Source organism: Nelumbo nucifera, chromosome 7, assembly GCF_055504915.1.
Source record: "Nelumbo nucifera cultivar China Antique chromosome 7, China Antique-T2T, whole genome shotgun sequence".
In the NCBI taxonomy this organism is placed as follows: Eukaryota; Viridiplantae; Streptophyta; class Magnoliopsida; order Proteales; family Nelumbonaceae; genus Nelumbo; species Nelumbo nucifera.
Genome location: NC_142655.1, coordinates 40,160,323 through 40,172,063, shown reverse-complemented (window position 1 = coordinate 40,172,063; position 11,741 = coordinate 40,160,323). Strand labels below are relative to the sequence as shown.

Genomic DNA, 11,741 nt, shown 5'->3' with positions numbered 1-11,741 from the left:
CTGTGCAAGTTGTGCCCAAAAAGGGGGTATGACTGTTATTCCAAAGAAAAATGAACTCATTCCTACTAGAACTGTCATTGGATGGCGTGTGTGTATTGACTATAGAAAATTAAATGAAGCCACCCGGAATGACCATTTCCCTCTCCCATTTATGGACCAAATGTTAGAGAGACTATCTGGGCATGAGTATTATTGTTTCTTGGATGGATATTCAGGGTACAACCAGATACCAATTGCTCCAGAAGATCAAGAAAAGACCACTTTACTTGCCCATATGGTACATTTGCATACCGAAGGATGCCCTTTCGGTTATGCAATGCCCTAGCAACCTTTCAGCGATGTAGGATGTCTATATTTTCTGATATGGTTGAAAATTTTATTGAGATCTTTATGGATGATTTTTCAGTTTTCGATTCTTCGTTTGATGCATGTTTAACTAATCTGGAACAGGTGCTTACTAGATGTGAAGAAACACATCTTGTGTTGAATTGGAGAAATGTCATTTTATGGTGCAAGAAGGCATAGTGCTTGGCCACAAGATCTCTCAAAGAGGTATAGAAGTCGACAAGGCCAAGGTGGAGGCAATTGAAAAATTGCCACCCCCAACATCTATTCATTCTTTGAGAAGTTTCTTAGGACATGTCAGATTCTATAGGAGGTTTATTAAGGATTTCTCAAAAATTGCCATGCCATTATCTACCTTGCTTCAGAAAGAAGTGACTTTTGAATTTTCAATTGAATGCCTTCATGCTTTCAACATCTTGAAAGACAAATTATCATGGTAGCACCCGATTGGACCCTCCCATTTGAATTAATGTGTGATGCGAGTGATTCTGCTATAAGAGCTGTTTTAGGACAAAGAATGAACAAACATTTTCAGCCAATTTACTATGCTAGCAGAACTTTGAATGGACCCCAACTCAATTACACCACTATAGAAAAAGAGCTGCTAGCACTAATATTTGCACTTGACAAGTTTCGTTCATATTTGATATTGTCCAAGGTTGTTGTCTACACAGAACACTCGGCATTAAGGCACTTGCTTACCAAGAAAAACTCAAAACCAAGACTGATCAGGTGGATCCTTTTGTTCCAAGAGTTTGACATTGAGATTAGAGACATGAAGGGTGCTACAAACCTGGCTACTGACCATCTCTCCCGGTTGGACAAGGTAAACTCAAAAGAGGAAATAACCACCAACATTCGAGAGGAATTCCGGATGAACAGCTGTACTCAATACAGGAATACTGATCTCCTTGGTATGCTGATTTTGCTAATTATCTAGCTACACAAGTCCTTCCTCCAACCTTTCATATCAACAAAAAAAGAAATTTCTTTCTGATGTAAAATACTATCTGTGGGAGGAACCATTTTTGTATAAATTGTGTGCTGATCAGATCATAAGGAGATGTGTCCCCGAGGAGGAGATGGAGTCGATACTCCACTTTTGCCATGATAAAGAAGCAGGAGGTCATTTTGGAGATAGTCACACTACAGCCAAGGATTTCCAATCAGGTTTTTATTGGCCCACACTTTCCCATAGGTACGTGTCCACATGTGACAAATGCCAAAGATTGGGAAACATTTCCCGACGAAATGAAATGTCCCTTTCCATTATTTTGATCTGTGAAATCTTTGATGTTTGGGGTATAGATTTCATGGGACCTTTCCCAAATTCTTTTGGTAATAAGTACATCCTCGTTGCAGTTGACTATGTATCCAAATGGGTAGAAGCCATGGCTTTACCCACAAATGACTCAAGGAGGGTGGTACACTTCCTAAAGAAGCTATTCTCCCGATTTGGCACTCTGCGAGCTATAATTAGTGATAGGGGAACTCACTTCTGCAATAGCCAATTTGAGAGGTTAATGCAAAAATATGGAATTACACATAAATTAGCTACCCCTTATCACCCTCAAACTAGTGGCCAAGTGGAGTTGGCTAACAGGGAACTCAAAAAAATTCTGGAAAAGACCGTAGCATCTGCCAGAAAAGATTGGTCTATCAAATTAGATGATGCATTGTGGGCATACAGAACTGCATTTAAGACACCCATTGGCATGTCCCCCTACAGATTGGTCTTTGGTTAAAGCATGCCATTTACTAGTTGAATTAGAACACAAGGCCTATTGGGCTCTTAAATTCTTAAATTTTGACATTTAGGCCACAGGGGCTAAAAGGCGGTTGCAATTGAATGAATTGGATGAATTCAGACTTGCTGCCTATGAGAATGCCAAAGTTTATAAAGAAAGAATAAAAAACTGGCATGATAAGAACTTGCTGAGACGGGACTTTTATGTAGGCCAACAGGTATTGTTATATAATTCCCGTCTCTGCTTGTTTCCCGGTAAGCTGAGATCCAGGTGGTCTGGACCCTTTACCATTTCACAGGTTTTTCCCCATGGGGCTATAGAAATCACCCACCCGGTTCAAGGCACATTTAAAGTAAATGGTCAGCGCCTGAAACCATATTTAATGGGCGGTACTGTACCCCCTCCATCCACTGTTTATCTTGATAACCAATCATCTTCTTTAATTGATCATGAACAGGTTAAGGCATCTCTTTGTCATTTATCCTTTTAGAATTTTAGTTAGCAAAATAAAGATCTTTTTCTCAAAATTCCAATTCTTTAAGGGCTGTTCATCCTTTTTCTTTTCTTCTGTTTGCTCTAGAAAGAGTGATTCCCTAACACTACGAACATTGAGGACAATGTTCATCTTAAGTGTGGGGGAGTGAGCCTGAGAACTAGAATTTGGGGGTTGAAGCCATGCACCTCATTCACCCCAACACACATTTGTAGGCAATGACATATCCAAGTAAACTGGAACCCCCCAAGTTCATGTCTATTCATTAGGTGATTTTTAAGAAGGAATACAATGAGTTGAGGGAGACTGATGTACTTGTTAAGATTTTATTCTTGTGAATAACCCAGTTTGATATATGCATGAGAAAAGGGGAGCTGAATATGTCTTTCAGCATGACCAGCCCTAACTACCTTCATGTGTATGAAAGCACTTGATTTCATTGTTAATGGTCAAGGAAGCTAGTGCACATCTAAATTACTCATACATGAGATTCAACCCAAAATGACTCCGCTATTTTGAGTTGAATAGTAAAACTAGTAACTTAGAACACGAATCTTTTTATCTAGGCCTTGCTGCTTCCTAGTTTGAGTCCTTTCAGAATGCCATTGATAGTTGTTGGTTGCCATTTCCTCAATAAGTGCATGGGCAACCTCAGGAATTTTATTATTTATGGACCCTCCGGCTGCAACATCTAATATGGTCTTATTTGAGTCAGTAAGACCATTATAGAAAGTCTGCACTTGCAGCCATATTGGAAGGCCATGATGAGGAACTCTCCTCAACAGCTCCTTGTATCATTCCCATGACTTGTATAAAGATTCCCCCTCTTGCTGGAAAAAAGTAGTGATGTCATTCCTCATTTTAGCAGTTTTAGAAGGGGAAAAATATTTAGAGAGAAAACGACTGGCCATTTCATCCCACGTAGCTATTGATCCTGCCGGTAATGAATTCAGCCATGCTTTGGCTTTAACCTTCAAAGAAAATGGGAATAACCTTAGCCTAATGGCATCATCACTTACCCCAATGTGTTTGAAGGTGTCGCAAATTTCTAAAAAGTTAGAAATGTGTGCATTGGGATCTTCGTGGGCCAATCCATAGAATTGCACCTTGTTGTGAATCATTTGTATGATGGCAGGTTTGATCTCAAAGTTGTTAGCAGCAATATTGGGCTTGATAATGCTGGAGGCAGCTCCAGTGAGTGTGGGTTTGGCATAATCCATCATAGTCCTCTGCTCAGCCATTTCTTGAGCTTCTTGCTGGATTTGTCTGGCTGCTCTTAGACGGACACAGAGGGTTCTTTCAATCTCCGGGTCATAGAGGATTTCCTCCAGCTCGACTCTGCTTGTCAGAAACTGTGAAAGTCAAGGCAGTAAACCAGATAATACAAAAAGAATATAAATAACAAACCTTATTAAAACTGAAAATGTATAGTGAATTGTTGGAATACAAAAACCTACATTCTAAAATAAATAAATGCAGCTAACTAAAAGCAGATCTGAACCAACATCTTATTCAATATACAGAATTCAGTAGCAATTTACAAATTCTTAATCAGCTAAAAATTTTTCTCAGTAAACAGGTCTAATATCAGTAACCTTTGAGAGTAGAACAACAGTTTACAAATTCCTTCTCTTCACCTTGTTGAAATCAGATGAGATTACACAGATCTGAACTGCTGAGATCTAAAATCTCTGTAGCTACTAAGAACAGTAATATACAGATCTGAAATCTTAGCAGCTACAGAGGACAGCCATATGCGGAACAGCAGTGACTGTGTTCAGGTCTGAGCTTCAAATGGAAAGGCTACTGTGTGCTACTGAGGGTCAATACACAGAGCTGAAATCAGTGTAAATAGGATTGTGAGATAGCAATTCAGACATCGGTTCTACACAAAATTGAGATCAGATCTGAAATCTCAGAAGCTACTGAAAACAACAATAAATAAAACAGCAGCAACTGATACTTAGAACAGCTGTGACTGCTACTGAGATCAGATCTGCATTCGGTAGCCATTGAGAATAGTACAATTGTGTTCAGATATGATTGCAGAAGTGATAGGTAAGGTAATCAGATCTGAAGTCTCTTTATTTTCATAAGAAAAAGCAGACCAAAAAGAGCAGATGCTATAGCAACTATACTGAGTTCAGATCTGCAATCTCTGATTTTAGAAATCTTCAGCAATAAAAATTACTTTCACAGATCTGAAATCTTAGTTATTGAGAATAGCCACCTGCAAATTCCAAGCCTAATATCAATAAGTAGGTCTGAAATCTATTGCAATTAGGTCTGAAATAGGATTGAACCCAAGAGCTTTAGGCTTCTTCTTCAAGTCCCAAATTATATGTCTTGTATGCAGCAATGAGTTATAGGGACCTGAAATCAGATCTACAACTACAACAGCCATTGATGTTATTGTGAGGTTTTACAGCAGCTGAAATTATAGCAGCTACTTATTCAATCATATACAGCAGCTACTTGATGCTAGGACAGGGCTGATATAGAAATTCGACAATGGGTGCAAGTGTATTCAGATCTGAAATCAGTGGATTAGATCTAAAATCATGCACAACCTGAGATCAAATTAGTGTATCAGGTCTAAATCCATACATATCCACTGATTCCAAATCAGGTCTGTTCTACCTTGCTTCCCATATAACTTGCTTCCCAAATACTGCAACCAAATCTGAATTAGGGCTAGAATCAAGAGCTTTAAGCTTCTTATTTGAAGTTCCTATTTGTATATCTTGTATGCATCAATTAGTTGCAGAGACCTGAAATCAGGTCTGCAACCTTTGCTACTGATAGCAGCTGAATTCAGATCTGAGTTAGATGAACTCTGATCTGAATTCAGATGGTTTCAGATCTGTAATCTGAGTTCACACCACCATCCTAATAGGGTACAGATGTTGTACATGATTTCTACACCTTGGGATCTGAAGTTTATGAGGGTATATGCAAGAATTCTTTACACCTTCAGATCTGTAATTTTTCATTTCAGCAGCTACTGATGCTAAGTTCAGTAGCTAGAACCACAGTTATCAGGGCTGATATGAGAATTCAGCAAGGCGTATTGGTGTATACAGATCTGAGATCAGTATATCAGGTCTGGAATCATGCAATACCACTGATCTTAAATCTGTACATTAGTTGTTCTAGCTTGCTTCTCATCAGTCTTGATCTATCTTCGAATGGGGATGAGTTACAAATCTGGAATCAGACCTGTATACCCACCATTTTAGATCTGAAACTCAGATTTGAAAGTAGACATACCAATTTTTTTTTTCTTTTTTCTTTTAAGATGGAAGAAAACTAAAAGAAAAGAAAGTAAACTAACCAAAATCATTTTGTGTGAGTGCAGATCTGATTGTTGAATTCAAGAAACAACAAGTAATGCAATCAGATCTGTATTCTTTTGAGATAATGAAGCTAAAAAAAAGAAAGAGTGATCAGATCTACATAAACTCAACTAAAACTGAAATTAAAGATGGAGCAATCAAGTATTAAGAGAGGAAACCGGCTCCATCCATGAAGCCATTGCATTCAAAACTGAAATTTAAGATATAGAATTGAAAACCAGCAATGAATGCAAAGCTACAAATCAGATTAAGAATGACCAAAGGTTCCTAATATTGCTACAATAAATCCCTGGCAACGGCGCCAAAAACTTGATGTGTGGCTCATTGTGACACTAGCAAGTGCACTAGCCGCTCAAGTAATAGAGTAGTGAGTAGAGTATCGTCCCATGAGGACTTATGTAGCAACTACTAGTAATAAATCAGTCTACTGTTATCTGATCAGCCGAAATGTAAAAGTAATGAAAATCTGGAATTCTAACTACAAAGTTATTTCTAACACATTGGACCAAACACCTTGTATGCAAGTGAGGAGACAAGCTAAAGATTCATAGAAAAATAAATTCAGCAACTAGTTTTCTAGGCAATTCAAGTAGAATAGGATTCAGCCTTGGTTTGGTGAAATCCCAAAGCAATGAACAGCCTCTCTCGAGCGCATGTTCAATCTATGCATGAGTGATGGTCCTTATATCTCTATCAAGGATCTAATCACCATGCATGCATTCAGATCTAGCAATTCTAGGGCTTCATTTCAGCTGGATGATCATCAACTCAGCTAAATGATCATCAACTCAGCTAAATGAACACCAACCAAATTGTGCAAGTTATCTCTAACCTTGCACTCAATTCGGCTCTTGATTGGCAGATCTGAAATCTTAGAGTCTTTTCTCAAGCACTCTAGGAATTTCAAGAAAGAGGAACAATTCCGCCAGACTGAATTAAAGCTACCTGAATTCATTCTCAAGTAATTCAGGTATTACAAGTTCATGATCTGAAATCACAGATCTGATTTTATAGAATAGCAGTTCAGATCTCACTATTTCATGATCTGATTTTACAGATCTGAGATTGGAAAATAGCAATTCAGACCTTGTAAATTCATGATCTGAAATTTCAGATATGAGATTTCAGAATAGCAATTCGGCCAACAATCCACAATTAATATTCCAAATAAGAAACTTCAACATTGAATCTACTTTACTCGAATGAACTTAGAAAACAAATTACAAAATTGAATTTGCATAATACATGCTTTGATTACAGCAAGAAAGGAAAAATTGATGGAGAAATTACATAAATCATAGCTGAACTCAATTACCAATTTGTGCAGAAATCAAGTGAGGACGAAACCTTGATCTCCAATTGCTTTCTCCCCCTTCGAATTCAGCTTCTTTTTCTCTTGAAGTTGCTTGTTCCTCCTCTCTTCTCCTCTCTTGCGCCTATCTCTCTCTCTTTTTCTCACTTAGAACAAGAGTTCAAGGAGAGTTTGAAATCAGATGTTGGATCCTTTTTCCCCCTCTAGAGGCCTCCTTATATAGGCTTTCAAGGAAGCTCTTGCCTCTTCTTGAAGTCTCTAGAATTGGGTGTATTACACCCCTCATGAACCTTCTAGAGTGCTCCCTCCTTCTCTTCAAGAAACTTTTAGGAGTTGCCGCCCCTATCTCCCTTTGGGCTGCAACTTAGCTTGCTTTTGAGCACATGTAGGTTGCACTTCCCTTGAGTTTTCCAAAGAGTTAGCTTGCACTACCTGGGCCGGATGAAAACTCCCTTGCTCTCAAGGCTGGGCTGGGCTGAATTTGATAAATTTTGGGTTTTCTTTTCTTGCTTTTGCCTTCTTTTTCTCGAGTTGGCTGCCCCTGAAATCTTTCTTGCAATTAAGCTAAAAATAGGGCAAAATTTAATTCAACTAGCATAAAATTTCATGTAGAGACCTCATAAAATATAGATAAATTGTAGGTCATCACAGATCCTCTTCAGAGCTGAAATCACAGAAGAAAGAATTAAGCAACCCTGCAGAATTCTTTCTTGCCGCCTCCTTGTCCTTGCCGCCCTATTTGCCAGTTCGATCTCCAGTTGTGGGAGAAGTCAAGATTAGATCTTGACATCAGTTCTTTGAGAAATAAATTAATTACAGAACCTCACCATGACACAATCGAACCTCCCCCCTTGAACCAGAAAAAGAAGCTTAGCTGCTCATGATCTGCACAATCTCCATGCTCTGCTTCTCCCTGGCTGAACTGCTTTCTTGAGTTTCTTAATTTTCTTGATGATCTCTTTGATCTTGGAGTGAGTGATGCTAGAGCTGGTCCGCCCCCTCTTTATATAGCCAAAGGAGAGGGCTGTTTTCCAACTCCTTCTAAAAGATCATCTTATCTTCAGGGAGTCCTGATCTTCTTTGAACTATTCTTATCCTATCTCTTATCTAGTGATCTAATCCAATCTTCTTATCTTCATAGGATTACATTCAGAATTTTAAATCTAATAAAACTCTCTCCTTGGAGATTATATTTGAAATTGGGACTCTTGGCTCTTGATTTCGAGTTGGGTTACTTTGATAACATGGGCTGTTTCAAGGTATTTCTGCGAGTTGGGCTTCAGTTGTGAAATGGGCCTGGCTGCGAACTTGCTCCGACTTCGGGCTCGTTTTCGTACTCGATTCGGGCCGAATCTATCCCCACCCAAAACATAAAAGTTGTGGGCCTTCCTTTCATCTTTCTAATGCTTCTTGAATTGTCCAATTCGGAGTTCGTAATTGAAATTTATGCCCAGATTACTGACTGTCGCCGAAACTGTGCAAAATCACCCGATTTGCCCTGTTTTCTTCCAATTGCCTTCTTTCTTGCCTTGAATCGAAATACAAGAGTAATAAATCCATTTAAGTGCTAAAGTGATGTAGAAAGATGAATATTAGGGGACAAAAATAGGGTTCTTTTTAGTCTCATCATGTACCTAATGAGACACAAGTCTGAATCCTTTGAAAAGTTCAAAGAGTTCAGACAAGAGGTCGAGAAACAGTTAAGGAGAGAAATTGAAGCCCTTCGATCAGATCAAGGTGGCGAGTATCTCTCTGATGAATTAAAGGACTACTTAAAGGACAATGGGATAGTATCACAGTTGGCTCCTCCTGCTACACCACAATTTAACGGTGTTTCAGAGATGAGGAATAGGACCTTGTTGGATATGGTCCGGTCACTTCTCATACACTTAGAGTTACCCACATCCTTTTGGGGTTACGCATTAGAGACTACGATTTACGTGCTGAATTGGGTTACAAGCAAGTTCTAAACACTCCATATGAACTTTGGACCAGAAAGAAACCAAGTGTCAGACACTTAAACGCTTGGGGTTTTCCAGCACACGTTAAAAGAATGAGTGCAGACAAGTTGGAATCCAAGACCAGCCATTGCTGATGGGATGAGAGATCCATCATATGGATGCCTAAATCTTGCGGAATAAAGGGGGTGAATTTCAAAAAAATTTTCTCTCCCTTTCAACTGGGAATCACATTTCCTATTTAGAAAATCAAATTTTCAATGATCAATTTTGAACCATAAACTGAACCAGATCTAAACCAAAAGGAGTAGGAGAGGATTATACCTGATACGAAGAAAAAGTATCTCCCAACGAAAGTGTTGACGCCCAAGGAAGGATCCAAAGACTGCTCCCACTGAAAATGGCGTAGTGTAGGATAGAGCAGAATCAACAGTATTCTTCTCCAAGAATTCTGTCCTTTGCAAGAAACAACTGGATGCCATGTGAGCACAGCTTCCTATCAATTCTTTCTCAAAGAACTGATGTCAAGATCGAACCATGACTTCTCCCACAACTGGAGATCGAACTGGATGTCTGGCGGCTACAGGAAGGAGGCGGCAAGAAAGATCTTTGCAGGGATTGCAGAAATCTTTCTTCTCTGATTCCAGCTCTGAAGAGGATCTGATTATGTGATTCTTCTAAAAGCTGCCGCCCCCTCCTTCTTTTGTAACCATAAAAGATCAGCTCCTAATCCAATTAGGAGCTACTGATCCAAATATTTGGATCAGACCTCTCTTTAGGTGATAAGGATAAACCCTTATCTTTTCTGCAGATTAGATCAGCCTTCTCCTAATCTCATTAGGGGGTTTCTAGATCTGAATCATATTCAGATCTGGACTCTCTGAGTGGATAAGGTTAAGACCCTATCCTATCTGCTGATGCATCTTAGAATTCGCCCATATTTAACTTATTAAATTAGTCCAGTTCGAAATGAGCTTTAGGCCCAATAAACTATTGTGCTCAATTAACCTTCCAAACTACTGCCAAGTTGGGCTTCCTTGTATGGCGTGGGACCTAAGCATTGATCTACACATCAGCCACATGGGTTCGGCCCAACCTTTGTTACAAGGCCTGGCCGAATACACTGTTATGGACAGTGCACCCCCTGAAACCCATCAAATGGGCTCTATGGGCCCAACACTTACCCTAAGTGGTCCCTGGGCCAAGCTACCTTGTAACACCCAGGGACTCTGGGTAGATGATCATACACTGCCCGACAAGAGAGGACCTCTCCCTCGGCTGCAAGGAACAGTGTTGCATTATCTACTTATATGGATCTCGGGAATTAAAACCCTTTTGCAAACATTTTAGAAACCATAATATATATACTTTTATATCTCATATAAAATATACTTTGCAAAACAAATCTCAACGATTGAAATTGGCTGCCAGCAGTCTTGGTTTCCATTAGTGTGAGTGCATCCCCGATCATTACCTTTGTTCGACAAAGGGGCTGATACTGTCACTATGATCACCCACTCAGATGAATTCTCAGACTGTCCCAACATACCCAGGTTTTGACCCCTGCCAAGGATTTCACTGATTGGTACATCAAAGATAGCCCAATCCGACACCTAGTGCAATATCATAATCGAGTCTAGGGGTCGGGTGTAACTTTCCAGTTTTGCCTATTAATCTCCAAGGTCCAGGGCAATATTGGAAATCTGGTCCAGTTCAAAGATTCAATTAATCCTACACTGTTTGTGCCTAGGGTCTCACCCTGGCAGCTGAGACAGGCCACCCCAACCGACATGGTGGCACAACAGTGTCAGCCTTATCAGGATAGGTCTCCCTAGACCGACCCACTCGCTGTGAACATTCTAAACTAACACGAGTCTCATTAAGAGTCCAGTTTAAGGTATTACACAGAAACATACCAAGGGAGCATGAATCAAATACGCACTTTTATTCATTTACAATAAACTCATAAAAAACATCATTCTGATTGAAGCTAAGGGCATACAAAACTGTCCAACAGTTGCCTATTTATACGCTACCCAAAAGGCTCTGTGGGTTACCTATTCTATGACCCATGTAAGCAGAAGGTGTTCTACAGCCGGAATGCACAATTCTTGGAAACCGATTACATCCTGGACACCCATCGTCAGAAAGTAGTTCTTGATGAGGAGAGCTCAGGAGCAATGGGAGATGTCGCACAAGTTCCAAGTAGAGACCAACCTAGAAGATCCACTCGGGTATCCAGGCCACCAGTCCATTATGTTTATGACCAGGATAGTTACTTGGTGGAAACCTTGACTAGTGAAGAGGATCCCGTGACTTACACGGAAGCTATGTTGGACATAGATTTCCAGAAGTGGGTGGAGGCCATGAGAGCTGAGATGGACTCAATGGAGACCAATGGAGTCTGGACACTAGTAGATTCGCCCTCCGGGGTAAAAGCAATTGGTTGCAAGTGGATTTACAAGAGGAAAAAGGGCCCCGATGGAAGGGTTGAGACCTTCAAAGCTCATCTTGGGTCCATAAATGGAT

General features: G+C 39.8%; 1 protein-coding gene and 1 non-coding gene across 2 annotated transcripts; both read left to right on the top strand.

Annotated features, from left to right (window-relative positions):
- Positions 1-814: 814 nt before the first annotated feature.
- Positions 815-3,020, top strand: LOC148790393 (uncharacterized). The gene is made up of 5 exons (XM_088892282.1): positions 815-1,259; positions 1,654-2,078; positions 2,164-2,310; positions 2,392-2,550; positions 2,934-3,020. The coding sequence occupies exons 1-5, from the start codon at positions 815-817 to the stop codon at positions 3,018-3,020; spliced, it is 1,263 nt and encodes a 420-aa protein (XP_088748408.1).
- A 322-nt stretch (positions 3,021-3,342) lies between these two features.
- Positions 3,343-3,449, top strand: LOC148790392 (small nucleolar RNA R71). Its single transcript, XR_016078980.1, has one exon. It is a non-coding gene; the product is annotated as a small nucleolar RNA R71 (small nucleolar RNA).
- Positions 3,450-11,741: the final 8,292 nt, after the last annotated feature.